Source organism: Balaenoptera ricei, chromosome 3 (genome assembly GCF_028023285.1).
Source record: "Balaenoptera ricei isolate mBalRic1 chromosome 3, mBalRic1.hap2, whole genome shotgun sequence".
Taxonomy (NCBI): domain Eukaryota; kingdom Metazoa; phylum Chordata; class Mammalia; order Artiodactyla; family Balaenopteridae; genus Balaenoptera; species Balaenoptera ricei.
This window is the reverse complement of record NC_082641.1, coordinates 56,034,714-56,062,077: the sequence shown is the minus strand read 5'-3', so window position 1 is coordinate 56,062,077 and position 27,364 is coordinate 56,034,714. Positions and strand designations below refer to the sequence as shown.

The window sequence follows — 27,364 nt, the reverse complement described above, 5'->3', positions numbered from 1 at the left end:
TCAGCCTGCGGCATTTTAACACTCGTGTATCTCATGCCAGCCTCCCCAGCAGGTGTGCCACAGGCACAGTACACCTTAGTCCTCAGAGCCCATGCCAGCCACCACCTAGGGTTCCAAATCCCCTTCAGTTTACTGTAGTACTCCATACAGCCTCAGCATTTTCTAAGTATGCCATGCCTGGAAGAGACCTTGTGCACACCTTAACTCAGATCTCACTGGGCTTGCAGTATTATAGCTGCAGCCTGGCTCTATGGAACAGTGGTTCTCAAAGTGTGTTCCCCATCAACATCACCTGGGAACTCTGGGAACTCAGAAATGCAAGTTCTCAGGCCCCATTCCAGATCCACTGCACGAGAAACACTGTGGGTGGGCCCAGCAAGCTGTTTTAACTAGCTCTCCCTGTGATTCTGATGCTTGCTAAGGTTTGAGAACCACTGATGGAAGACAGTTTTCCTCGACGTCACAGACAACTGCCCTGTTTAGACCATTATACCTATAGTTAGAATTAACTCTATTTAGTGCTGGAAATCTAGGAATCCCTGCATTCAGAAAGCCACAAAGACACTCACCAGCTCTAGCACACATCCTACCTCACCTTCCATTACAACTCTCTACACCAGCCCCTCACGATGCCCTGGACAGACAGGGCCTTCCGTCCTCCACGCCGCTGGGTTCTGAAGGTCAGTCCATGGATAGGACACTTCCATTCTTGTTCCATTTCATGCCACCTGAGACCACAGATAATAGCGAAACCTTTCCCAGGGTGAGAGCCCAGTATACCAATTGTCGGCAGCCCACAGAACTGCTCTTACATTAAAGAACACTTGTACTTACTGGTTGAAAATAAGAAAGCTATTCGAGTTTCTTCAGCTGTCTAACACTGATTACCACCACCGCCCTGTGCCAGTCACCTGCCCCACCTGGACCTGTTCCCCGCTCCTGTGTGCAAGGAGATGATACGCAGAGCCTGTCTACACCCTTCAAAAAAACATCTGGGCCGCGGCGCGCGCGCCCGTCGGAGGGGGAGGGACAGGGAGAAAAAAAAAAAAAATCTGTTCTTATCCCGCAGCAAGCTTACAAGTAAGAGGAAGATTAATAGTTTAACAACTGCAACCAACATTAAATGTATTTATATTTTGGGTACTCTTACCCAAGCTCCCTTATTTGATGCCATCATTGCAAATACTAACAATTATTACTCTGGCTAAAATTTATTGGGCATTAATAAATTATGTGCTGGCCCTGACCTAAGCCCTTTAATTGTTACAGGATCAGCATATACATGCTGTAGGTGGAACTTCTATTTTCCCCATTTACACATGAGAAACCTATTAAATGAACAGACAAAGTGATTACCTTCATCAGAGTCCAAGGATACCAAAAGCTACCCAAGGCTGACCACAAAGGACAGGGTCCAGGACCCTGACCCCTCTCTACACCCAGGCCTGATCATCCTTACTAGCTCCTACCTTGACAGGTAAATGCTGGGAACAATGCTATAACAATGCTGCATCACAATGTCAAAGCCTTAGAAACTTCTAGAAATAGGCTACCTAAATAATACACTTACCTTTTATTTTTAGTTAATTAATTAATTAATTTATTTATTTATTTATTTTTGGCTGCATTGGGTCTTCGTTGCTGCACGCGGGCTTTCTCCAGTTGCAGCAAGTGGGGGCTACTCTTCGTTGTGGTGTGCAGGCTTCTCACTGCAGAGCACGGGCTCTAAGCATGAGGGCTTCAGTAGTTGTGGCATGCAGGCTCAGTAGTTGTGGCTCTCAGGCTTTAGAGGGCAGGCGCAGTAGTTGTGGCCACACGGGCTTAGTTGCCCCGCAGCATGTGAGATCTTCCTGGACCAGGGCTCGAACCCGTGTCCCCTGCATTGGCAGGCGGATTCTTAACCACCGCACCACCAGGGAAGTGCCTACACTCAGCTTTTAGATCTAAACATTTCGTACTTAAAAACAGGATCTTGTTTAACAACCTTTATTTACTACTTGGTAATAATGAAGAAATAGTTTATGGCATGGTCTCTCCAAACTTAGTTTATTCTTGCTTCTGACATAATCATGTGGCATAACAAGAAAAGGTGCAACTTAAGAGACAGACAGAAAATACCCCCTGAGAACTGGCCTGCTGATTTGTGGTAGAGATAAGCACTTTACACATACATTATCTCATTTTAATGATAGTTTTATTAACTATGAACTATTTCCCCCAATTCTACTGGCAAAGAAAACTGAGGCTCAGAGATCTCAGAGAAAAAAAAAAAAAAAACACACACCAAAAAAAATACAAGTTATAAAGGCAAATGTAACACTTGTCCTGCTGGTTATTAGTACATCAGGCTTGAGACAAATTACTGAAGCCCTCTGCAAACCTCACTGCCCCTTGTATAAGAAGAATTATTCACACTGTAAAGATGTACAGAGTGGCTACGCCTATAATGGCTACTTAGGACATGGTGGTTCTTACCTTTCTTTTACTGTGACTTTTTAAGAAACTTTATTGCCAAAATTAAGACGTGAAGCTCAATCCCAAGTCAGCCTGATGTACTATACTGAAAAGAGCACTGAGAAACCAGAGTCCAAACTTCTAGCCCTGACTCATCAAATCACCACCAACAGGCCTCCTTCTTACTACTGTGTCTACCTCGCAGGTCTGCAGCTTCCTTTGTGTAAGTTCACTGAGACAGACTGGATGACCTTATCCCTAAGGTCCCAGGCTGCTCTCAGATTCTGTTTTCTTTCACTTGACCAAAGCCAAACCAAAAGTTATTCACAGGAGCACCGGAAACTGAAGCGCATAACTTTCAGTTACTATTTCACCAGAATACTGCAGGTACCAATAAAAACTAATCTCAAGTACACACATTTTACAATCAACTCTTTAATATTTACCGTAGGTGTGTGCTTTTCCAAAGCCAGACACCAGTTCTAAGTATTTACTCTAGAGAAATGAAGATGTATGTCTTGATATTTATATTTATGACCTTCTGGAAATGCAGGTGGGGGAAGAGAGATTTGAACACAAAGATTAACATGAAATACTCATCTTCATGGGCATAAGGGTATCAGCCCCTCCCAACTCAGCTCCAGCACTCCTGGCTGAATAGTCCCCCTACCAGCATTCTCAGTGTGTTGGCAGGACACAGCTCCTTAAACCACAGTCCCCTGCTGTTCTGTGAGGCCAAGCTCAAAGGGGCAGAAAGGGATCTGAGTAGCGTGACACCCTCCCAGGAAGAGCCAGCAGACTACTGCGGAGCACTGGGGTGAGACAGGAGCCAGTGGAGTACTGAGGGGCACTGGGGTGAAGCAGGCACATTCAAAGCTGCTCAGAAACACGTCCTAAGCTATTCAAATGGCACTCTGCATTTAAACCTGGTCAGATGACGCACACATAAAAAATAAAAGGGCAATTACAATTAATCCGTGTAGCTCATATTCAGGTAGTAAGTATTAGCTACAGAGCAGTTTCTCTAGAAACCATCTCCCCATTCCACACAGTAATTGTGGGAACTGCCACATGCTGGATTATGTGAGAAGGGCCCTGCCCTTGGGCACAGTGGGTTAGTGTGAGGATGGCCGCCTGACCCAAGGCTACTTATTCATCAGGGCCCCTTCCCCAGGCAAGTCTTAGACGAAGCACTAATATGAACAACTCAAGAGCTCTAAGTAGCTGCTTTCTGCTCCCCTTCTCCATGCGAAAATGAAGCCTACCAGGCAGGAGGGAGTCAAGATGAGAAAGCAGAATCCAATGGACTTGAAGTCCTGATTTTAGCTGTTCATGAAACACAGCCACATCCCTACTTCTGTGGCTAAGTTGTTTCAACTCTTTCTAGGTTTTCATAAATCACCACCCAAAATCTTGCAGATATATTCCTCTTTTTACCTATGCTAACTTAAGTTCTGTTTTTGTCAACTGTAACTAGTACTCATGCAACACCAAAATTCTTTTCTGCACAGCCAGCTGTTTTCCTTTCAATATCCCTGTAAGGCAGACAGCCATATATCACTGGTCTTCTTCATTTTCTCACATGCATCTCACATTAGTCTTGAGAGGCAGACCAAATAATATAGCCAATTTTATAGATAAGAAAACTGAGGATCAGAAGGGGTAATCTGTTTACCAAAGAATGCTGGAGTCAGGACTCAAACCCACAGCTTTAGGGTCCAGTGCTGTTTTCCCTCCACCAGGAATTCTCCCCAAACTAGACTTCCTTGACATACATATGGGTTAAAAATAACAGAAATGATCTACCTAGAGTCACAGCAAAAGCAATGAAGCCAGAATTCAAACCCTCGTATTCCACCTCCCTGATATACTGCTTCTATTAGACAGAAGTAGAAAAGACAGCATTACACAGCAAGAGAAGAAAGGGGAAGACTACCAGTCCCACAGGGCTGTTCATCTGAAACTAAACGAAGGGTCTCCTCTAAAGCAACGCAAAAACCCTGCAGAGCCTAGTTTTCTGGCCAGTACATGGTAACATTACTTAGGGCAACGGAGAGGAAGTCCACTCAGAGTGAGAACAGCTGAGGGAACCTTCTCTGATCACAACGGAACCATCAGTTCCATTCCCAGAACTGAGAAGCACTTCAGTCATGCAATCAAGACAACAGAAAAGGGAAGGAACACATCATGGTCTTTTCTAATTAAAGTAGGGAAGTCACTCTGGAGACAGGTCACCTCTGGGAGCAGGTAGAAGCAGGTGGATGGGAGAGTAAAAAACACATGGGGTAATGTAATGTAGACCTCGTATTGTTAACTCTTGGGTAGGATGATGGGTGTTTCATTATGAAACAAATCAATAAATACAAAAAGGCTATGAATGGACCAAAGACGACAAGGTCATGAACCAAGAATCGGGAATAATTTATTTCTGTGTACCTGAAACCAATCTGGAAAAAAAAAAAAAAAAGAGACAGACAGAAAATGTAATTACTAAGGCTTTCCTAGGAGCACATTGGCATGGAAATGCTAGACTAGGGCTCTAGTCCTGGCTTTGTCACATTATGTGAGCCCAGGCATGTAAATTAAAAATGCCAAAAATAAATAATAAATAAAAATTAAAAAAAAAAAATGCCTTCCAGGGCTTCCCTGGTGGCGCAGTGGTTGAGAATCCATCTGCCAATGCAGGGGACACGGGTTCGAGCCCTGGTCTGGGAAGATCCCACATGCCGCGGAGCAACTAGGCCCGTGAGCCACAACTACTGAGCCTGCGCGTCTGGAGCTTGTGCTCCGCAACGAGAGGCCGCGAATAGTGAGAGGCCCGCGCACCGCGATGAAGAGTGGCCCCCGCTCGCCGCGACTAGAGAAAGCCCGCGCACAGAAACAAAGACCCAACACAGCCAAAAATAAATAATAAATAAAAATTAAAAAAATAAAAAATAATAAAAATGCCTTCCAGGGCTTCCCTGGTGGCACAGTGGTTGAGAGTCTGCCTGCCAATGCAGGGGACACGGGTTCGAGCCCTGGTCTGGGAGGATCCCACATGCCGTGGAGCAACTAAAGCCCGTGAGCCACAACTACTGAGCCTGCTCTCTAGAGCCCGCGAGCCACAACTACTGAGACTGCGCGTCTGGAGCCTGTGCTCCACAACAAGAGAGGCCGCGATAGCGAGAGGCCCACGCACCGCGATGAAGAGTGGCCCCCGCTTGCCGCAACTAGCGAAAGCCCTCGCACAGAAACGAAGACCCAACACAGCCATAAATAAATAAATAAATAAATTAGTTTAAAAAAAAAAGCCTTCCATTTACATAACAGGTAAGTTACCTTCAACATCAATTTTCTCCATTTTCAAAAAAAAAGTACCACATATTTACTGTAAGCAAATTACTTTTTACATAATTATTATGGTCAAAAATTGGAAAAAAACTAATATGCAACAACAGGTATTGGTCAAATACATCTCTACAATGGAATGTTATTAGAAAAGGTGTGTGGAACCAGAATTTCACACACCACTGATGGCTGTATAAATTCGTACATCTCCTTTGAAGGGCAATTTCTTACTATCTACCAAAGTTACAGACATGTGTATATACATACCCCTTGACTCAATAATACTCCGTGAAATTTAGCCTATAGGAGTATATATATATACACAGACATATATACAAGGTATACAAAGTTTTCTTTTTTTAAATCCTATCATTGTTTACAATATTAATAAATATATCCAACAATGAGAGATTGATTACATAAACCACGGTACATCCATACCACAAAGAGGCTATTAAGTGGTAAGGAAAGATCACCAAGACACACTGCAAAGTAAAAAGGGGATGTGTAGACAGAATGGTATTATCAGTACACTAACTTCTGCATAAAAAAGCAGGAAGTGTATTTTTCTTTGGTTTTATTTTCACAAAATAAAACACTGAAAGGAATCACAAGAAACTAAGAAGAGTACGTACAAGTGTGGAGAGAGGGTGAGGAAACATACCCAGAAATGGGCAAATGGAAACACAAGGATGGCAGGGAGACTGCCTGAAAACCTGTTTTTTTGAAAAATTGTAATTCTGGCCATAGGTTTTTTATTTATTTATTTATTTTAAAAATATATTTATTTATTTATTTTTGGCTGAGTTGGGTCTTTGTTGCTGCACGTGGGCTTTCTCTAGTTGCGGTGAGTGGGGGTTACTCTTCGTTGCCGTGCACAGACTTCTCACTGCGGTGGCTTCTCTTGTTGCAGAGCACAGGCTCTAGGTGCACGGGCTTCAGTAGTTGTGGCACGTGGGCTCAGTAGTTGTGGCTCGCGGGCTCTAGAGCGCAGGCTCAGTAGTTGTGGCAGATGGGCTTAGCTACTCCACGGCATGTGGGATCTTCCCGGGCCAGGGCTTGAACCCGTGTCTGCTGCATTGGCAGGCGGATCCTTAACCACTGCACCACCAGGGAAGCCCTGGCCATAGGCTTTTTAAAAAGGGGTAATTAGAAAGCTTTTATCTTGCCAGAAAATACAAAAATTAAAACAGTACCACACCAACCAATGCAACAACCTAAATGAATCTTATAGCATTATGCTGAGTGGACATAAAAGCACACAGGACGTAATTCCATTTATGTGAAGTTTAAAAATAGGCAAAACTAATTGATGTGATAGGAATAAGAGGAGTTACCAACCCCTAGAGGATACTAAGAGGCATGAGGAAACCTTGGACACTGGAATGTATTATATCTTGATTTAGAGGCTGGTTATAAATGGGCTTATACGTGTAAAACTTCACCAAGCCATACAATTAAATTAGTGCATTTAATGTACTTTATTGTGTGTGTATAGATATACATCACACTTCAGTAAAAATTTTTAACAATATCAGAATTGTTTTTCAGAAATATTTAATGTGATAAAAAGCCTGTATCATGTTAAATCAAAAAAAGGTAGAATTTTACACTGATAAGGACTAAAATCATACTTCTGAATTAGAATAAGAAGTAGGAAGAGGAGGAAAGGATTAAAGAAAATACACCAAAAAGGTAACTCAGGATGGCAGAATTTTCTTTATACTTCACAGTATTTTCAAAATTATTTAGTTAAAATAATCATATTCTTTTAATTCAGAAAAAGTACTAATTAACCTGGGGTTTGAGGACATAATAGAAAAAATAAAGATCTACAACTTTAAAAGAGCCTTTAAGCCTTTAAACATTTAAAATACAACAACATTGGTACAAACTTAAGTGAGTGACTGACTACAAAGGACCAGGTTAACATCCAAACAGTGTGCAAACATGGCCTGTTTATTTTACAAAGTACAAGATATCCAGAAAGGGGAGGGGAAAAAAAAACAAGCCTAAAAATCCCTAAGAAGGGGGTGGGGGAAAAAAAAAAAAAATCCCTAAGAAGGCAGAGAAACCATTGTGCCGGAGATTCAGAGACAGGAAATTAGAAAATTAAACATTTTCCCACAGATAATACAAAAGGACTGAAATCTGCTTAAAACTCTGAAGGCTCAGCTGTTGAGGTGCCTTTGCTCTGGGGGTTCTTATCTTAAAGATTTTAAAAATTCAAGAAAGGCAGTAAGATTTAATTATGAATGTCAGGACCTACCTCAATGTGTAGGGAAGGAGTAAATTTAGTAGGTAATTGTTCCTTTAGTAAGTTTAGTAAGATACCACCCCCGCACCCCAAACAATCCATTATTAGCTGTATGGAGAGTATCTTGTCTTAGTTCTCCACAACTAGAATTCAAATTTTAATTCTCATTTAGTACAAGTAATTAATTCTAGATTCTCTTCCATTATTTCAACTGGAGATAATTTTTACGATATTACTTTCTAATGACCAAAAGGAAGAAAAAACACTAATCCACTCCACTGCCAGGCACTTTATTTTATTTTGCTTTATTTTTTAATTAATTTTTTTTTTTTTTTTGGCCGTGCCACGCAGCTTGCAGGATCTTAGTTCCCCGACCGGGGATTGAACCCGGGCCCCGGCAGTGAAAGTGCCAACCAAGTTCTAACCACTGGACTGCCAGGGAATTCCCCACTTTATTTATTTTATTGGAGTATAGTTGATTTACAATGTTGTGTTACTTTCTGCTATACGGCAAAGTGATTCAGTTATACATATACATATAGCCACTCTTTTTTAGATTCTTTTCCCATATTCTACTCAATACTCTGTAATGCCAGGCACTTCGGATGCAGCATCAAACATTTCCACTTGCGCAGCTATGTTATCGGAGTGAAACCCATTCGAGCAGAATATTGCGTAAGAGCAGAGAAACCTGAGGAACAGTCTGCATCTGGTTGTGGAAGTAAATTGAGGCAAGAATGAAAATGTGGGATTAGTTCAGCAAAGCAAACCTGGGCAGGTGAAGGGAGAATGGAAGGTAAAGCACAATACCTGTGACTAAAACTGCCTCCCAAGAGCTTATTTCCAATAGCCTTCCTTAGGCATTTGAGTTGGGGGAACAAGGGAAAAAAGGACATGAGGAATTTTCAAGTAATTAAGTACCACATAAAACATCAGTGTACTCAAAATCCTATGTCTACTATTCAACAGATGATTATTTAAGTTTCATATGACGAAACATTTATTACTACAGAGAAACTATGATGTGTGAAACAACCTACAGGCTGGCTATCACATTTCCAGGGATTCAGCGAGGAAGCATTATAAAAATAATACCTCTTTAAAAGTTAAGCCCTTTTGGCTTTATTGTCATCATCACCTCCATAAGTTATTATGGCTATCTTTTGTCAAATTATCCAAAGTACCTAGAACTGATTGAACTTTCATGACAGTAAAATCAGATGAGAAGCCAAAGTTCACTGGGACTCTAATATTACTGGCACTGGTCTCTCTTGAGTCAGTTTTTTAGGCTCTCCAAACCTTAAGTAAACAAATCCAACAGCCAGTGAAAACTGACACACCCAGAAACTCTCAGTGAAACCTTGACTTCACAGTTCACAATAGACTGTCCTATTCCCTCTACAGGTGGCCTTGCCTGGAGCTAAAGGTCAAAAGAAAACAATCCCCAACACCTTCACACTTTACGGGGGGAAAAAATGAGGAAGAAAAAAACAACAAGCAGGCTTCAAGGAGAGGTCGGGAACACGGGTACATACGTACCATACCTTCTGTTTTTCCTGACTGCTTCGTCTTAGTACCTTAACTAGAAAAATTTCATCTACATTCAAATTTCTTCAAACATCAGATGGACAGGATGCTAGAGCTAGGAGCCTTCAAGATGATCAGTATCTTCAGCCCCAACCTGACCAGCAGGACCCACCCTCAGCCCACTCCGCTCTACTCCCACAGGCCAAAATCAACCTACCCTGGAACCAGGGTCCAGGATTCTCAACTAACCTTCATGACAAGAAACCAATCTGCTCAAAGAAACCTATGAAGGCAGATTCTGAGGCTGCTCTCAACAACATCCTAACAAAGTGTTTCTAAGAAACAAAGTTTGGAACATCCCTAAAAACAGGTTAGCTATCAGGAACATGCATTTGGGAGGTATTTTTGGTAAGAGGGACTTTCTGCACTTCAGCAAATCGCATCATTTAGGAAGCAACCTACTGGTAGTATTAACAGTATATGCAAAAAAAAAAAACTGCCCTAATCTGTCTCTGCCTTCACTAAAGGATTTCATATGTCAATATTAGTACAGAATTAGTCCCTGTGATTCTCCAGGCTGTTCCATATGTAAAAAGTTTAAAGACCTGCCACCTGCTACCACCCCAAAAACACCCTTGCCAATCTTGACCAAAGACAGTAAACATCCTGAGCAATGGTATTTACTTCCAAAACGATCAGCAGGATAATAAAAAGGAAGGGGAGAGGAGATGCTTTTGTTTTCCAAAGCCACGTTATTTCCTTCGTGATTTCTTTAAAAGCCATTTCTTCTCAGTGCCTAGATCCACTTCTTAGAAATAGAAATCTGGCTTTTACCTGTAGCAAAACCATGTCCACTCACCCCACTTTCTAAACATTCGAAGTAAAACCTGAGGCCACAACTTTTGCAATATACAAAGACAATAATTCTAAAAATAAAGTTTCACAAAGCAGTATAGGTCAAATTTAGAGACAAATCTGGGGGTCTAATAAAAAAACTGGACATTTACTGACTTTCTTAAAACACTTACCCACTCTTCCACATTGGGGGGCTGCTCATCATAAATACGTTCCTTGTCCCACAAAATATTTGACTTGTCATACTGGTCCATCTTTCTTCGAGTTTTCACGGCAAAGAAAATTATTAAAGCAAAAGCCACAATAACCATAAACCCCAGCACAATGGCAATGGCCTAAAAAGAGATGAAAGATATTGACATATTTAGCTTTTAATTGCTTACTTTATCCCAACCCACACTCTACAAATACCTAAGGCCCTACTAAATATCTATTGTTTAACTGCTATAAAACTGATACAAATGGTTACATTTTACAAATATAAAACCTAGCCCAAACTAGTTCAGCTAAGGCTAGCAACACACACACACACACACACACACACACACACACACACACACCAACCTTGATTCAATCCTTGGAATGAACATAAATCCCTGTTTTAGAATTATAGAAAACTAGTTTCAAAGCCTGAGCACCAAGGGGCCATATTTTCATAAACAGATGAGAATGGCCAATAAATTAACTCATCACTGGTATACTTCTAAAGGGCTGGAAAATGTTATTCTCAGAAGTAGTTTTATTATTATTTTTTTTAACATCTTTATTGGAGTATAATTGCTTTACAATGGTGTGTTAGTTTCTGCTTTATAACAAAGTGAATCAGTTATACATATACCTATGTCCCCATATCTCTTCCCTCTTGTGTCTCCCTCCCACCCTCCCTATCCCACCCCTCTAGGTGGTCACAACGCACCGAGCTGTCAAAAGTAGTTTTAAGTACCCAATCATGCTTATAGCCTTGTTCATAACACAAGCCTGGCACAACTTTTTACACTGAATTTAAATTTCAGTCTTACCAAAAATTATGCAGATACACTCTAACCAAGCTATAAATTAGAGAGAATGGGCTAATGATCCATTTAGTCTGTTAGTTTCCTCTGTTTTAGGTGTCTTTTGTGTGCTTACTAGAAGAGCCTGTGACAAGGAAACCCTACCCCTGACAGTTCTCCTAGTGTCTGACAGGTATGTTAAGTGGTACACTGGCCTGGAGGCACTTGGGAGTTGAGACAGGTACCAGGGCTCTGGCCTGGATATCTGGTAATGGGTAACAGGAAGCTCTCTTTGCAGCTGTCTATGTAACAGTGGTATCCTTTTTCAAAGAATACAGGTTTCAGGTAGTCAGAGGACTAAGAGGGATGTCAGTATGGTAAGAAAGGAATACCAGCCCTCAGCCCTATTTACCACAGACACTCTGAATGTCAACAACAAAACTCTGAAACCTATATTTCAGTCTTCAAAATAATGGTAGTTATTGGAGAAGGTCTAACCCCCAAAAAGAGACTCATCCTGGTAAAAGAATGAAAATTCCTGGGTCAGTATACAGAGAAAGAAAAAAAGGAAAAAAAAAAGATTAGTAAGTTAGAAACATTTTCTTAATTAGGATGACTCATGGTTACTGAAAAGCAGGGTTCTCCACCCCACCTGCACATTTGAATCACCTGACAGCTTTTTGAAATACTGATTTACACAGTGAAAATTAGAAAACATTTTTATAAGAAATTAAAGAAGACCTAAGTAAATGGAAAGACACCCTATGTTCATGGATCAGAAGACTTATTGTAAATATGACAATTCTTCTCCCAGCTAGGATTTTGAAGGATTGCATTGATCTACAAATTCAACATGATCCTAACATTCATGTGAAAATGCAAGAGACCTAGAATCTAGCCAAAAGAATCTTGAAAAAGAAGAACAAAGTTGGAGGACCCCCACTTCCCAATTTCAAAATTGACGACAAAGCTACAGCAATCAAGAAGTGTGGTACTGACCTAAGGACAGAAACACAGGTAATGGAAACAAATTGAGAGTCTAGAAAAATATCGTCACATTTATGGTCAATTCATTTTTGACAAGGGCATGAAAATAACTCAATGGAGAAACAGTCCTTTCCACAAATAACACTAAGACAACTGGATATCCACATGCAAGAAATGTTGGACCCCTTCCTTATAACATGCCCCAAATTAACTCAAAATGGATCATGGACCTAACTGTTAAGAGCTAAAATTATAAAACTCTTAGAAGAAAACATATAGGAGTAAATCTTTGTGACCTCAAATTAGGCAAAGTGTTTTTAGATACGACACCCTTTTGGGGTGCAAAAGCAATGAAGAAAAATTAAATTAGACCTCACCAAAATTAAAAAACTTTTGTGCAAAGAACATCATCCAGAAAGTGAAAAGAGAATGACAAAACGGAGAGAAAATATTTGCAAATCATATTATAAGGGACTTGTATCCAAATATATAAAATTTCTTACAACTCAATAAATATCCAAATAGCCCAACTAAAAAATGGGCAAAGATTCTGAATAACCGTTTCTCCAAAGAAGATATACTAATAGCCAATAAGCACAAGAAAATATCATTAGCTATCAAGGAAATGCAAATCAAAACCAAAATGAGGTACCACTTCACACCCATTAGCATGGTTAGACTCAGACAAAAACAATGCTGGGGGATGTGGAGAAATTGGAATCCTCATACATTTCTGGTAAATGTATAATAACGCAACCTCTTTGTAGAAGAATGTGACAGTTCCTCAAAAGGTTAAACACAGAATCTCCGTAAGACCCATCAATTCTACCCCTAGGTATATACTGAACTCAAGAGCCGTTAAAACATAGGTTTCACACAAAAATTCGTAACAGCCAACGTGGAAATAGCCCAAATGTCTGTTAACTGGCGAATAAATAAAATGTGGTATATCCCCACAATGGAACGGTATTCAGCAATAAAAAGGAATGAAGTACTGGTACATGTTCTAACATGGATGCACCTTAAAACATTAATGCTAAGTGAAAGAAGCCAATCATAAAAAAACACATATTGTATGAGTCTGCTTATATGAAATATCCAGAATAGGCAAAACCATAGAACAGGATAAGTGGTTTCTCGATCTGGGGACGGTTAGTGAAATGAGGAGTGACCGCTAATGAGGATGGGGGTTTTTTCTGGGGTAGTGAAAATGTTCTAAGATCAACTGTGGTGATGGTTGCACAACTCTGTGAATATACTAAAAATACTGAACTGTATTTTAAATGGATGAATTAGATGGTATGTTTAATCATACCTTAATGACACCCAGCCCTTCTCCCAGTTTCTGATTTAAATAGAAGTGGGGCGTGGCATCAATATCTTTTTAAACATTCCCAAAGTGAATCTATTAAGCATCCCAAGATGAGAGCCTCTGACCCAAGGAAAGAGAGGAGGAAAAAAACAAAACTATCCATACCTCCTGGGGATCCACCACACAGTAGTGATATAAATATTGATCCACATAGATTCCAGCAGCTGCAGGTGTATAAAACTGGTTGCAGAGGGCATATATTTGTGAACTGTAGAGAGACCCAGATGCCTGGGCAGTTGGGTTGACTCCAATTATATAGACAATTGTGGCAATAAACACCATAATGGCCAGGACAGCACTCACTATTATCACAGTCAAATAAAATCTTCTTGTTCTAGATATTTCAGATCTTATAACGCTGGTAACAAATATCACCAATGCAGCCATGAAACAAAAGGCAGCCATGGCCAGTAGGAATCCCTTTGCAGCTCTTGGATCTGTATAGCCTCCTCCATAGCCATAACCGTAGCCATAACCATAGCCATATCCACTTCCGTAGCTACCAAAGCCACTTCCTCCATAAGGGTAGCCAATACCACCTCCTATTAAGGTTCCATAGCCTCTGTCCCAGGCAAGAGTGGAGGCAACACAGGCAAAAATGGCAATGCACATCACGATAATAAGCATAGACAGAATCCGAATCACTCCTGGAGGAGAGGTCCATTTGTAGAAGTGGAGAATTTCATCTTCCGGGTAGAAAGAATACGCTGGCTGAGAGAGCATTGGTCGAACGTGCATCTCTCCACCATATACGTCATTGCTTGGTGCATAATGATTGGGTTTGCTGAAAAGCACATGAAAATTTTAAGTTAGCAATTTGTAGTGGTGAGCAGAAAGAACAAATAAAGTACCTGGAATAATCTGAACAAACCACTGGCAAATAAAACTATTATTTGTACTGTTCCACTGTAATGGGGCAATCTGTATCCTCCCACACCCCTACCAAATTCAAATATCAAAATCCTAACCCCCGGACTTACCCAGTGGCACAGTGGTTAAGAATCCGCCTGCCAATGCAGGGGACACAGGTTCGAGCCCTGGTCTGGGAAGATCCCACATGCCGCGGAACAACTAAGCCCGTGCGCCACAACTACTGAGCCCGCGTGCCCAGAGCCTGCACACCACAACGAAGAGTAACCCCCGCTTGCTGCAACTAGAGAAAGCCCACGCGCAGCAACGAAGACCCAACACAGCCAAAAATAAATAAATAAATAATTTTTTTTAAAAAAGAGGCCCCAGAGACCTCTCTCACCCCTTCTACAATGTGAGGATACAAGAAGTCTGCAATCTGGAAGATGGCCTCCACCAGAACCGGACCATGTTTGCACCATATCTTGGGCTTCCAGCCTCCAGACTGTGAGAAATAAGTTTCTGTTGTTTATAAGCCACCCAGTCTATGGTACTCTATTACAGTAGCCCCAACTGACTCAGACATCCATTGAACAGTAAACATATCTGTGCATGATGCATCAGAATCACCTGGAGGGTTTGTTGGCCCTCATCCCCAGAGCTGCTGAGTCTGCAGGTCTGGGGTAGAACAAGTTTCTAGATGCTGTTGATGCTGCAGTCTGGAAACCACACATTGAGAATGACTGCTTAGTTTCTACGGAACAGAGGTTCTCAAATTTTGCAGCATGTTAGAATCACCTGGGGATGTATAAAATCCCCAGACGGAGCACTCCAGACCAGTTAAATCATAATCCCTGGGGATGGGACCCAGGGAGTTTAGAACAGTGGTATCAGCCCTTTTGCCTTTGTGACTGAAGACCGATTCCTTCAGACTTGACACTTACAGTGGCCTCCACTGGGTCACGTGTAAATCCTGGCAGCCTCGCTCTCTTACCTAAGAAAGCACATTCATTCACTTATTCATTTGGCGGCTATTTACTGGAGTTGCCAGGCTGACGCGTGCTGGGCTCTGTGCTAGGTACTGGGGATACAACAGTGAACAGGACAGCCTCAGTCCAGGCCCATCACAGAGTACAGTCTGTCAGGGCAGTAAGACATTAAACGAAGCACTACATGAACTACAGCCAGTTAAGACAAGAGCTACAAAGTAGATCAGTTACCAATGAGGGCTCATCAGAATGGTGGCTAATCAGATCAGAATCTCCTTTATAAAAATACCTTGCAAACTCCAGTAATTTAATGATAAACACACAGCTTGTAACAGACACACTGATGCGTGGACACATTGAATCTAAAAACTGTGGGCCCTGGCGAGGCAAAATTCAACTCCTAAACCAACTAAAGCCCCTTTTGTTTTTGTCATTATTTCTATAGACCGCCTTCCTCACTCCAAAGGAGACATCTTACTACTGGGTGCCACTAACCATAGGAATTAGAATTACCTGAGTCCCGTAAATGAGAATGAAAAGGAAATGGAGAAACTGGAGAGAACAATGAAATTGACAAGGAAGAAAATTCAGTAAAACATTCTACTTAGATACTTGGGTTGTTTCCATTTGGGGCTGTCATGAACAGCGTAGCTCTGACACAGTCTCCAACATACATCCTGATACACACAGGCACTTTTTTTTAGGGTATATATCCAGGAGTAGAATTTCTGGGTCAAATTTTTTTTTTAATTTTCAGCTCTACTAGACAATGTCAAACTGTTTTCTAAAGTGACTGATTCACTTATACTCCCATTAACAGTGTAATGTTCACAGAAACATTGCTTATGATAACGCCAAGCTGGAAACAGTCCAAACGTCTGCCTACAGTGCCATGGGTAACTGTGATAGAGCCTCACAATGGAATGCTATGGAGCTGTGCTATTATGACAGCCGCTAGCCGCACAGATGGACGGAGCACTTGAAATGCAGCCAGTCCCAAATGAGATGTGCTGTGAAGTGTAAAACACAAAGTGCTCATAGTATGAGGGAAGAATGTAACATCAGCAGGAGAGAACCCTAGTCCTGACTATGGACTTTGAGTGATAATGATGTGTCAATGTAGGTTCCTCAGTTGTAACAAATGCACCACTCTGGTGGGGATGTTGATAGTGGGGAAGCTATGCATGTGTGGGCAGGGGGCCTATAGGAAATCTCTGTACGTGTCTCTCAATTGTGCTGTGAACCTAGAACTGCTCTAAAAAATAAAGACTGCTAAAAAAAGAATATAAACTATCTTGTAAACCAGTGTTTATATCAATCACATGTTGAAATGATAACATTTTGGATATATTGAGTTAAGTGAAATATATTAGTAAAATTAATTTCTTTTTAATATGGTTACAAGAAAACATGAAACTACATATATGGCTCACACTGTATTTCTTTAGCACTGCTCTGAAGCAAAAAAATGAACTACAAATTCATGTAGATAAATCTTACAAGTTGAAAGAAACAAAGCAGAAAAGAATACATACAGCATATTACGTTCATACAAAGTTTAAGAACAAGTAAAACTAAACCATATTGTTCAGGATGTACAAAGTGGTAAAATAATAGAGAAAAGCAAGTGATGGCCATATGTCAGAACAGTGGTTTCCACAGGAAGGAGAGGACACAGGCAAAGACTGAGGTGCTCTATTTCTTGACTGAGATGATGATTTTGCTTTGTATTTAATTTATTCATCATTTTATATGCACATTCTGTGCCCTTTTCTATATGTATATTTCACCACTGTTTACAAAAATAAGTATGAGGTTAATGGAGCACTACTCAGTTACTATATTCTCCAGCATATCTCATTGCCATAAACAACTGTGTCCCTACCACATTCAGGTATCGGTCAGGAGGCTATGTAATAGAAGCACATCCCCTTAACTACAGTTATCAGAGTTAAAGCTACAAACTACTTAAAGGAGGAAACCCTTATCAATGTTTGACAGCAAATTTAAAACTTAAGAATTCATTGTTAAATCTCCAAATGGCTAAAGACACCAAGAACCCTCAACTTTGTTTCTTTCTTTTTTTTTTTTTTTTTTTTTAAATGGACATTTTCTACTTTGGGGAGCTTTTTATTTTTATTTTTTTTAATTAATTTATTTTTATTTTTGGTTGCGTTGAGTCTTCGTTTCTGTGCGAGGGCTTTCTCTAGTTATGGCAAGTGGGGGCCACTCTTCATGGCGGTGCGCGGGCCTCTCACTATCGCGGCCTCTTTTGTTGTGGAGCACAGGCTCCAGACGCGCAGGCTCAGCAGTTGTGGCTCACGGGCCTAGTTGCTCCGCGGCATGTGGGATCTTCCCAGACCAGGGCTCGAACCCGTGCCCCCTGCATTGGCAGGCAGATTCTCAACCACTGTGCCACCAGGGAAGCCCCATGTTTCTTGTTTTAATATAATTAAGGAATCACTTAAAATTAACAATGTGGAAAACATTATTGCTAAGTGAAAGAAGTCAGTCACAAAAGACCAAACATTGTATGATTCCATTTCTATGAAATATCCAGAATGGACAAATCTAGAAACAAAGTGGACTGGTGGTTGCCTAGTACTAGGGGGAAATGGGGAATGACCGCTAACGGATAGAGGGGTTTCTTTGGGAAGGGGATGATGAAAATATTCTAAAACTGATTGCGGTAATGGCTGCACAACTCTGTGGATACACCCAAACCAATGAACTGCCCATTCTAAATGGGTGAATTGTCAGGTGTGTGACTTATACCTCAATAAAGGTGTTATCTGAAAAACTGACAATCTATTGCCAACAGTCATCTAAAAAAGGCATTAATATGGAAGCTTCATACCACTTGTGAAAAACAAAAAGGAACAAATATACACACAAATATAAGCCTAGACTATATTAGAGCAAACATTAAAATCAAGTGATAATAGCTCCCACTGCAGAAAAAAGCTGTCATCCTGGAAGTTATAGGTAAGAGGGAAACTCACTCTTCACTGCATACCCTTTGGTTCAATTTGATTTTACAAATCACCAAACACATAACAGTTTTATTTTATTTTATTCTATTCTATTCTATTTTATAGCAAACACATAACAGATGAAAGTTTCAACTACACCTTTTTTTTTTTTTTTTTTTTTTTTTTACATGTAATAGACTTAAAAAAAAGAAAAGGGGAATCCCCTGGTGGTCCAGTGGTTAGGACTCCATGCTCTCACTGCCGAGGGCCTGGGTTCAATCCCTGGTCAGGGAACTCAAATCCCACAAGCTGCGAGGCTCAGTCAAAGAAAAAGAAGAAGACTTACGTATTTACTTACAATTCATCAGGTCTATAAGGAGGTGGACTTTCAAGAGGCCTGGATGACATGGCTGATGTCGGTGGTCACCTGATCTTCAGGATGAGCAATGCCCCGTAGCTCCCAAGATAAGCCAATCTAAGCAACAGAAGTAGGGTAATGACATTACTACTGAGCTCATAGTTTCCTTGCATCACTAAGAAAACTAATGATATCAATCTCCAGTGACCTCTCACTCCATGGTTATTTCTCTTGTCCTTTCCACTGTCATTTTTACACACTGGACCATTAATTCTTTGAGCACAGAAAGCATTGAGTGTAGGACTCATTCGGCCTGGTAGCCCTCAGGGCACCTACCATCATGCTCTGCATATCACTGGCATATGAATATTGTTTAAACTTGAAACTTAAGGTTGCAATAATGAAAATTTCACAAAGCTTTTTACAGCATAGGCAAAAGTGGTATTTTTTAAAATAGTCACTTCAAAGAACACAAATAAAGATGTATAAAAGATAAAATTTCTTAAAATACATTTATTCTGTTTCATATTACTTTTCAAAGTTCATATAAAATGAGAATGCATATGGAAGGGCATACATAGCTGTGTCCAGCATATACCAGCCCTTCAATGTTAACTAAAGCATAATCTGGTTTAAAAGTATGCTTTTATCATTAAAAAGGGTTACAAAAAGCATCTATAAATAGTACGATTATGGACATTTTCCCCTTATCTCCTTTTCCAAGTCTTCAAAATGGAATATAATTTTCAAAAAAGGAAAAACATCACACACTGTATTAAAGAGTCCTCTTCACTAAGAGAAAAGCAGAATAATTTTCTTCTAAGATTCCTCAGAACAAAAATCCCTGAACATCTGAGAGGCAATTTCACTCAATCAACAAGTATTTATTAAATGCCTACACTGTACCATAGGAGCCCGTGGAAGTTAAGTATGAGACCAAGTTCTCCCGAAGGTCACGCACAAAGTAAACAGCATCTACAACAGGCATTATTTAGGGCTGAACTACATGATTAAGTGCAGTTTGGAGATAACAGGGAAGACTTAGAAAGAAAGAGCCAGAAGCTTGGGGGTGGATGGTGGGAAGGACATGAGAAAGATCTATAACCGGAGTATATTAAAGTGTCTAATATTTTTTCCTTTTCAAATAAGGGTTGTGTAATCACACATTACTATGTTTGGAACAGTAAATCAATTCAAACTCTTTAAACTTTGTTCTTTAAAATCAACAGCAACTATCCTCCACATCTTTAAGAATAGTCAATTACAAATGTCTCGGAATAAAATATTGCCCAAATGTATCTAGGTGAAACCTCAAAGATGGAAATATATTAAATGTTAGTAATGCCAACACAACTAGAATAATTTTCCAAACACAGTAAAGAAAGACAACTTCTCTACATTCTTTTATTTCTAAAAACTGCTTTATTGAAGTATAACATACAGAAAAGTGCACAAATCTAAGTGTATACAGCCCTGTAACTAGCACCCAAACACACATACAGATGAGCAATTTAGGCCAAAATATTACAGTGCTATGAAAGAGTGAAAGTCCAGATTAACTGTCTTCCTAAATTGATGTTCAGAAAAAGAACATTAAGGAAAACTGAATTTAAACACTATTAAATATGGAACCCTATTTCTGAAGCTGAATGTCAAATACTGACACACTGACCTTAGAGGAATCTTACCTCTTCTATAACTAGGTCTCACTCATTCAAGACTATGCCAAAAATTCCAGGCTCAGTGGTAGTTCTTAAAAATCCTAAATTAATCCAGACTCAGGCTGAAGTTTTGTTTTGTCGAAAATCCAGCAAACAAAATCCCTTTCCAAACTTCTATTTCCTGGAGTTTGTCATGTCTCCCCTAAGAGCAGAGGTTTTAAATTGTGAAGCAAATAATTTCAGAAAATTAATTAAGAACAAGCCAGGACTTCCCTGGTGGTCCAGAGGGTAAGACTCCATCCCAAAGCAGGGGGCCTGGGTTCAACCCCTGGTCAGGAAACTAGATCCCACACACATGCCACAACAACAACAAAAAATCCGTATGCAGCAACTAAGACCTGGAGCAGCCTAAATAAATAAATAAAAATAAATCTTAAAGAACAAGGGGCTTCCCTGGTGGCGCAGTGGTTGAGAATCTGCCTGCCAATGCAGGGCACACGGGTTCGAGCCCTGGTCTGGGAAGATCACACATGCCGCGGAGCAACTAGGCCCGTGAGCCACAATTACACAGCCTGCGCGTCTGGAGCCTGTGCTCCGCAACAAGAGAGGCCGCGATAGTGAGAGGCCCGCGCACCGCAATGAAGAGTGGCCCCCGCTTGCCACAACTAGAGAAAGCCCTCGCACAGAAACGAAGACCCAACACAGCCATAAAATAAATAAATAAATAAATAAAACCAAAGTTAAAAAAAAAAAAAAGAACAAGTCATGCCAAATCAATTTCATTTTCTTTTTTGAGAAGGTTACCAGACTGGTAGATGAGGGGAATACAGAGAGAATGCTGAGAATCTTGGACACGTCCTCGTGTAACAGAGTGTGGGTAGGCAGATTCCTACAGGGCTGAATAATGGAAGCTAATTAGGATGAATGAATGAACCATTTATGTCCACCTGGAGGGAGGTATCAAGTCGAGACCACAGACAAAGTGGACAAGTGTATCCAGATCTGCAGCTGACAAGACACTGGAAAGGACAGGTAACCCACTGGCTACAAGTACATCGACACTGATCAAGGTCTCTGTAAGGCTAAAATGATGAGCTAAAACAAACCTAGTTAAAAGCTCACAATCTGAGGGGACAAATTCTTCTCTTCTGTGAGCATCGCTACCTTCCTGTGTCAAAGAGGGGGATAATCCTGACCTCTGGACTGGGATAAATAGGTAAGATAATGTATTAAAGAAGATGAGCAAAAAGCATTTACAGCAAGGTGATTATTCTGAAGGTGAGAAATTTCAGTGTTTAGGCACTTAGGTATATTGTATCCATTTTCAAATACTGGTGGCAGGATAAATCATTTTAAATACGTAAAACTCAATTTTTAAAAACTAATAGTATAAGTACTAGATAACGGAAATCTGGCTTAATAACTGTTCATTTTTATAAGTTTATTTCCTTGATCAGAATTTCAACAAAAGCTAACAAGCTATCCCAAACTTACCCAGTATTTACAGAGCTAGTGCTTAGATCTAGGAATGATACAGTTATTAAAAAGAAACAAACCTATAAAAAATAATAAAATCAAATAAAATCAAAAAAAAAAAAAGAAAGAAACAAACCCCTGCAGAACTGTGAAATCTGAACATCATGTTCCAACTAGGTGCCTCTCCAGGAGGCAGACTTAGATTGTTAAAGATCTAGAAAAACCATGTCTTAGGACAAATGACTGGAAAAACAGGAAATGTTTGGCCTGGAGAACTCAACATTAGAAGGACCACTATGGCAGCCTTCAAATAGCTGTAGAGCTGTCTTTGTAGTCCTAGAAATGGTTCCTTTAAAAAAAAAAAAAAAACACTCCAGAGGATCAGATCTCATCTCAACTTTAGGAAGTCTCTCCACACACCCTCCCAAAATAACAAATAACAATTTGACCTCATGCCATTTATGCCAAGCTTGTTTGGTATTTGCAGGGGGTGGGGAGAAGTGGACCAGAGGACTTCTAAGGTATCTTTCAAGGCAGCCTGTGACTGGGTTTTAAGGTAAGGCAAGAGGAAACAGAGGACCAAGAACGCTGCCCAATGCCCAGCACGGCAACATGAACAATATCTGGTCAATAAGTGTATGTTGAATGAAGGAAAACATGAGAAGTGAAAAGGCCACAGGATCTGGCTGAAGGGGCTCACTGGTCACCTTCACAGAACCTTCGCAGAAACTGTGTCGTAAGAATGATAGGGACAAAAGTCAAACAGCTGACTCAGAGTCAGGGCCAAAAGGGAAGCAGTTGACCCTTACTGAATATGTTAAGTTGATGTTAAAGTATAAAAAGTTCTCTTTGAAAATATTTACTGGCCAAAAAAATCTTAGAAAACTAAGTTAAGATAAAAAAGGAAAGCCTGGGACTTCGTGGTGGCACAGTATATAAGACTCCACACTCCCAATGCAGGGGGCCCGGGTTCGATGCCTGGTCAGGGAACTAGATCCCACATGTGTGCTGCAACTAAGAATTCGCATGCCACAACTAAGGAGCCCGTGTGCCGCAGTTAAGAAGCCCGCCGGCTGCAACTAAGACACGACACAACCAAATAGAAATAAATAAATAAGTAAATATTTTTTAAAAAGGAAAGCCTGAAAAAAAAAAAAAAAAAAAGGAAAGCCTGAAAATGCTATGCTTCAAAAGTATTCTTTAAAGCAAACTGTCAACAGGTAAAAATAAATAAACACTATTATATTTAAGGGCAGTCTGTTCCTTTTCGATCACATGCCTTTCATTAACTTGCTTTTAAGTTTTTTATGTTTATATTAAATGATTCTATTTAGATTTTGAAATTAGGCAGATTTTGAAATAGACTAGCTCTGAGTCAGAAGCCACATTTTAAATTTGCTCTCCAGCTGATTTTTAACCACACCATATATTTTGAGAATCATTGCCTAGAATAAAGGCATCAATCCAAGGAGGGCCTTGATCCTGAGGGTTTCCTGTTTAGAACGCCCAATCTTTACATGGCAGGCACCTCCAGATCAGGTCTCAGCTCAAATGTCACCTCCTCAGAGAAGTCCTCCCAGTTACTCATTCCATCCACCAAACCAATTTATTTTCAGAGCAAATTTCCCCTCTAATTATTTTTTTCTTTCTTTCTTTCTTTTAAACTGCTACCATCTCCACCCCAAAAGGAATACCAGCTTCCCAAGCACTTAAATGTCTGTCTTGATCATCACTCTCATTCCTGATCCCTAGATCTAGTCCCTGTTACAAAGGGATGCTCAATCAATATTTGATTTATAAAATCAACAGCCCAAATTAGAGTTGGGATTTCAATCCAGCAGTGAATGCCTTGAAGCTCTTCACATAACTAACACCCAGGAAATACAATCCTTCAAGTTAAGTTCAAGAAAAGTAGTTAAGTGCTTACAGTGTGAGGGAAAGGGAGAAAAAAGGGTCAAACTCACAACTGTACAGGCATCACCTGGGAACTTATTAGAAAGGCAGAATTCCAGGCTCCACCTTTGACCTATGAATCAGAATCTGTATTTTAATAAGATCCCCAGATGATTCATACCACATTCAAGATTGGAAAGCATGAAGGTACAGAACAGCTGCAACCCTGGAGGCGAATTTTGTGAAAAGGTGTAACAATGGTCTTTTTACTCCAATAGTTCCATAAATAGTAATGCGGATGAAAAAAGCCCACTAAAATTCTAATCAAGTAAGCCTTGAAATGCAACTAAAGAAAACTTCCCTCTGGGAGGTTCCTGGGAAGGTGAAAGACATACCAGTTACTTTCCGTGGTTGAAAGCAATCTTCTATCATTTTGAAAGGGCAATAACTACAGCATTATCTTTAGAAGAAAACAGGAAAAGTTTTACCTTTACATCAAGCAAGATGGGGAACACTTATATGAGGCCATAAGGACTAGTCAAAGGTAGAGAATTCCAGAAAAACTCCCCAAATCTGGTTCTCACGCTGGAATATCAAGGACTGTTGCTTTAATGATATACCTTCCCTGATTAGCTGAAGTAGTTTTCAAGCCAGCCCATTTGTAACATGTTTCCCCTACCCGGTGTTTACTCACTTTTAAAATGGAGTTCTAATAAGATCTAGCTTTTAGAGATGCTGGGGTGATAACATGATATAAAGCACAACAGGCTTTTAGCACAGCGCCTTACACATAGGAGGCAATGCTCATCGTTTCCCTAAATTGCCTGGAAGTTGTGGAAATCTCGCTCTCCTCCCCTCCATATTCTAACAAAGAAGGTGCCAAATAACCAAATAAATGCAAAACTACAAAAAAAAGGGCTGCTGCTTTGTCCGAGGAGATATCAATTACTGTGGCGCCACCTTTTAAAATGTCTATTTTAAAACACCAGGAAAAGAAAATAAAGATTCAATACGTACAGTGCAAAAGTAAACATTGCTACACTAGGGAATACACAGTTTGAGAAATTCACCTCTGTCTGGAAAGAACCAGTTTTCAATCACAAAAAAACACAAGTGCCTTAACGGGAAGGGGTTCTCTTTTCCCGGCATCCCAATAATACACCTGTTGTGCATGAGGGCCACACACTAACCTGGAAGGCTGCCTCCTCCCCGCCCTGGGTCATTTCCCAGGTGGGCAGGTTGCCCGGCCAGCCCCAGGGCCGGCCCGAGGATGCCGTGCCTCTCCTCCGGCTCAGCTGCTTCACCTGGGACACGAGGGGCTTGGGCTTGCTCTCCCAGCCGCAAGGTGCAGAGGCCATTTTGGCCCCTCATCCCACCTGCCCCGCACACTTCCTCCAACGCAGGCAACATGTCGGCTGCGCGCGGGGCCTGCCCTTCCCGGGGTCTCAAGACCCGGCGGCCTGGCCGAGAGCAGGTCCCGGCGGCCGTGCGTTCCCGCAGCGCCCAGGAGCACCCCGGACGGTGCGCGCCCGGGCTGGCCGAGCAGGGACGGCCCCGAGGCAGGTCCGCCAGTCTCGCGGCGGCCTTTAGGTCACGGGTGAGAATCCCATGCGTGAGCGGCTTCCCTCGAAGTACAGCTTCATTCGAAATTAAATCCCCGCCCCCCAGCTTAAATCGACGCGGGCTCACACAGCTCCCACCAAGGGGGTTGAAAACAGCCGATCGGCCCGCCCCAGGTCTCCAGGAATACTGCACGGATTAAACCCGGCCACCCCCTCTCCTCCAGGGACACCCAAAGCGGGTGGGATGGGGGCGGAGAACAGCAGGCTCCCCTCGGAGTCCGAGCCGCCCCGCCCCGGCCAGCGAGCGGCCCCTTTGCTTCAGCTTTCAAGCTCAGGGCCCTCTCCCCGAGGACCTCCCAGAACCGCAGCCCGGAGAGCTGGGCGCAGGATTCTCGTTGTTCACCAACCTCCCGCCGGCCCCCAGGAAAGCGAAAAGTTGCCCGCGCCGCCTAGACACTGGTGGCTTTAAGCGTTTCCGCCGAAGGAGCTGACGGGCGGCTCCAAGCGGCCCCTCGCCCCTGGGAGGCAGCCTCCAAGTTCGCCCGGCGCGGCTCTCTCCGCCGCCCCGTGCCTCTCCGGTTCCCGCGAGTCCCAGCCGAGGAGCGAAACCGCCACCGAAACCAGCGCTGGGCGTCCTCCCCCTGCGCCTCCCCTACAAGACCGGGGGGCCTTGGTCCCCCCCGTGCGACCCAGGCGTCGCGCCCGGCTCTCACCTCCTCACTGCAGCCGGGCCCAACCCACCCACCAAGGACTGCGGGAGCCCACGAGCGCGCTCACCTGGAGGGCGCACCTGACGACGTGCAGACAGCCAGCTCTCAGCCGGGCTCCGCAGGGGACCCAGCCCTCCTCCTCTCCCTCCCCCTCCCCCCACCCACCCCGCCGTCCTGCCCCCGGGCATGCGCACCAACCCCAGGCCCGGGGGCTGGAGGTTCGTGGCCACGCGCCTGCGAGCCGCGCCGGCGAGCCTCACCTGCTGCACCCGGCTCGGGCTCCTCGGCGATCTGGCTAGTTCTCCCCGGAGTCCCGCCGCCTCGGCCAGACGAAGGAGAAGGGGGGAGGTGGACGCGGGCGAGAAGGCGTGGTGTGGCGGCCTCCTCCCTCTGTGACCCATTCACCTGAAACTCCGATGGGAGAGGGAAGGGAGCGGTATGGAAGGAGGCGGGAGGAACCCGCCTTTCCCTGCACACCCTTGCCGCTCCCGGCCTTAAAGGAACAGCGCGGCGTTTCTGCCCGGGTGGGCGGGGACGGATAGCAGAGGGGTGGCGTGGGGTAGAGGCTTGGGCTCCCCGAGGGTGGAGGGTGGCCCTGGACCACTCTAGGGAGCGGTCGGAGCTCCGCGGGCTTCGGGTAGAAGTGCGGAGTGTTTGGCGTGTGAGGTCTGGAGGGGACCGTTCCTCCTGACGAGTGTTAAAGGGTGCTCAGCACTTTGGCAGGAAAAGCACGACCTGACACAAAACTTTCCTGCTCCAAAACTTTGGTTAAAGTTTTGTTGGAAGGAAGCATCTAGATGTGGGAGATTTTCAAAAGTCATGCGTAAATTTAGGAACTGTTTCTGAATCTCTGGATCCAGAAAAAGACCATTACTCAGTGGTTCAGTAAAGGTGACGTATTGTAGATACTGGTGTCGGTAAATTTGCCATCAAAATTCAGTGTATACTAAGATATACGTTATTACCATTTCAGGGTCCTCTGCCCTTCCTCCCCAAATTTAACTATGGCATGACTGAGAGTCTGCTCTTGAGGGGATTTAAATTATTTGAATATTCCCTGAAGCTTAAGGAAAAAGGAAAAAAAAGCCCTAGTTCTGTGTGCTATGTTCTACTTCTTGAT

General features: G+C 42.2%; 1 protein-coding gene across 6 annotated transcripts in view; it reads right to left on the bottom strand.

Annotated features, from left to right (window-relative positions):
• OCLN (occludin) overlaps positions 1-26,686 on the bottom strand; it is a 45,292-nt gene extending 18,606 nt beyond the window's left edge. Inside the window, exons 1-4 of one of the 6 annotated variants that reach the window (XM_059916537.1) lie at positions 26,505-26,686; positions 18,943-19,059; positions 13,880-14,558; positions 10,597-10,758 (exon numbers count right to left, since the gene is read on the bottom strand). In XM_059916537.1, the coding sequence (XP_059772520.1) occupies positions 10,597-10,758; positions 13,880-14,558; positions 18,943-18,992 (891 nt within the window). In that variant the 5' untranslated portion in view covers positions 18,993-19,059; positions 26,505-26,686. Of the gene's footprint in view, positions 1-10,596; positions 10,759-13,879; positions 14,559-18,930; positions 19,060-25,162; positions 25,416-25,941; positions 26,142-26,247; positions 26,393-26,504 lie in introns of those variants that run through there. The other 5 variants (XM_059916538.1, XM_059916539.1, XM_059916541.1 and 2 more) reach the window with 5 other exon arrangements.
• Positions 26,687-27,364: the final 678 nt, after the last annotated feature.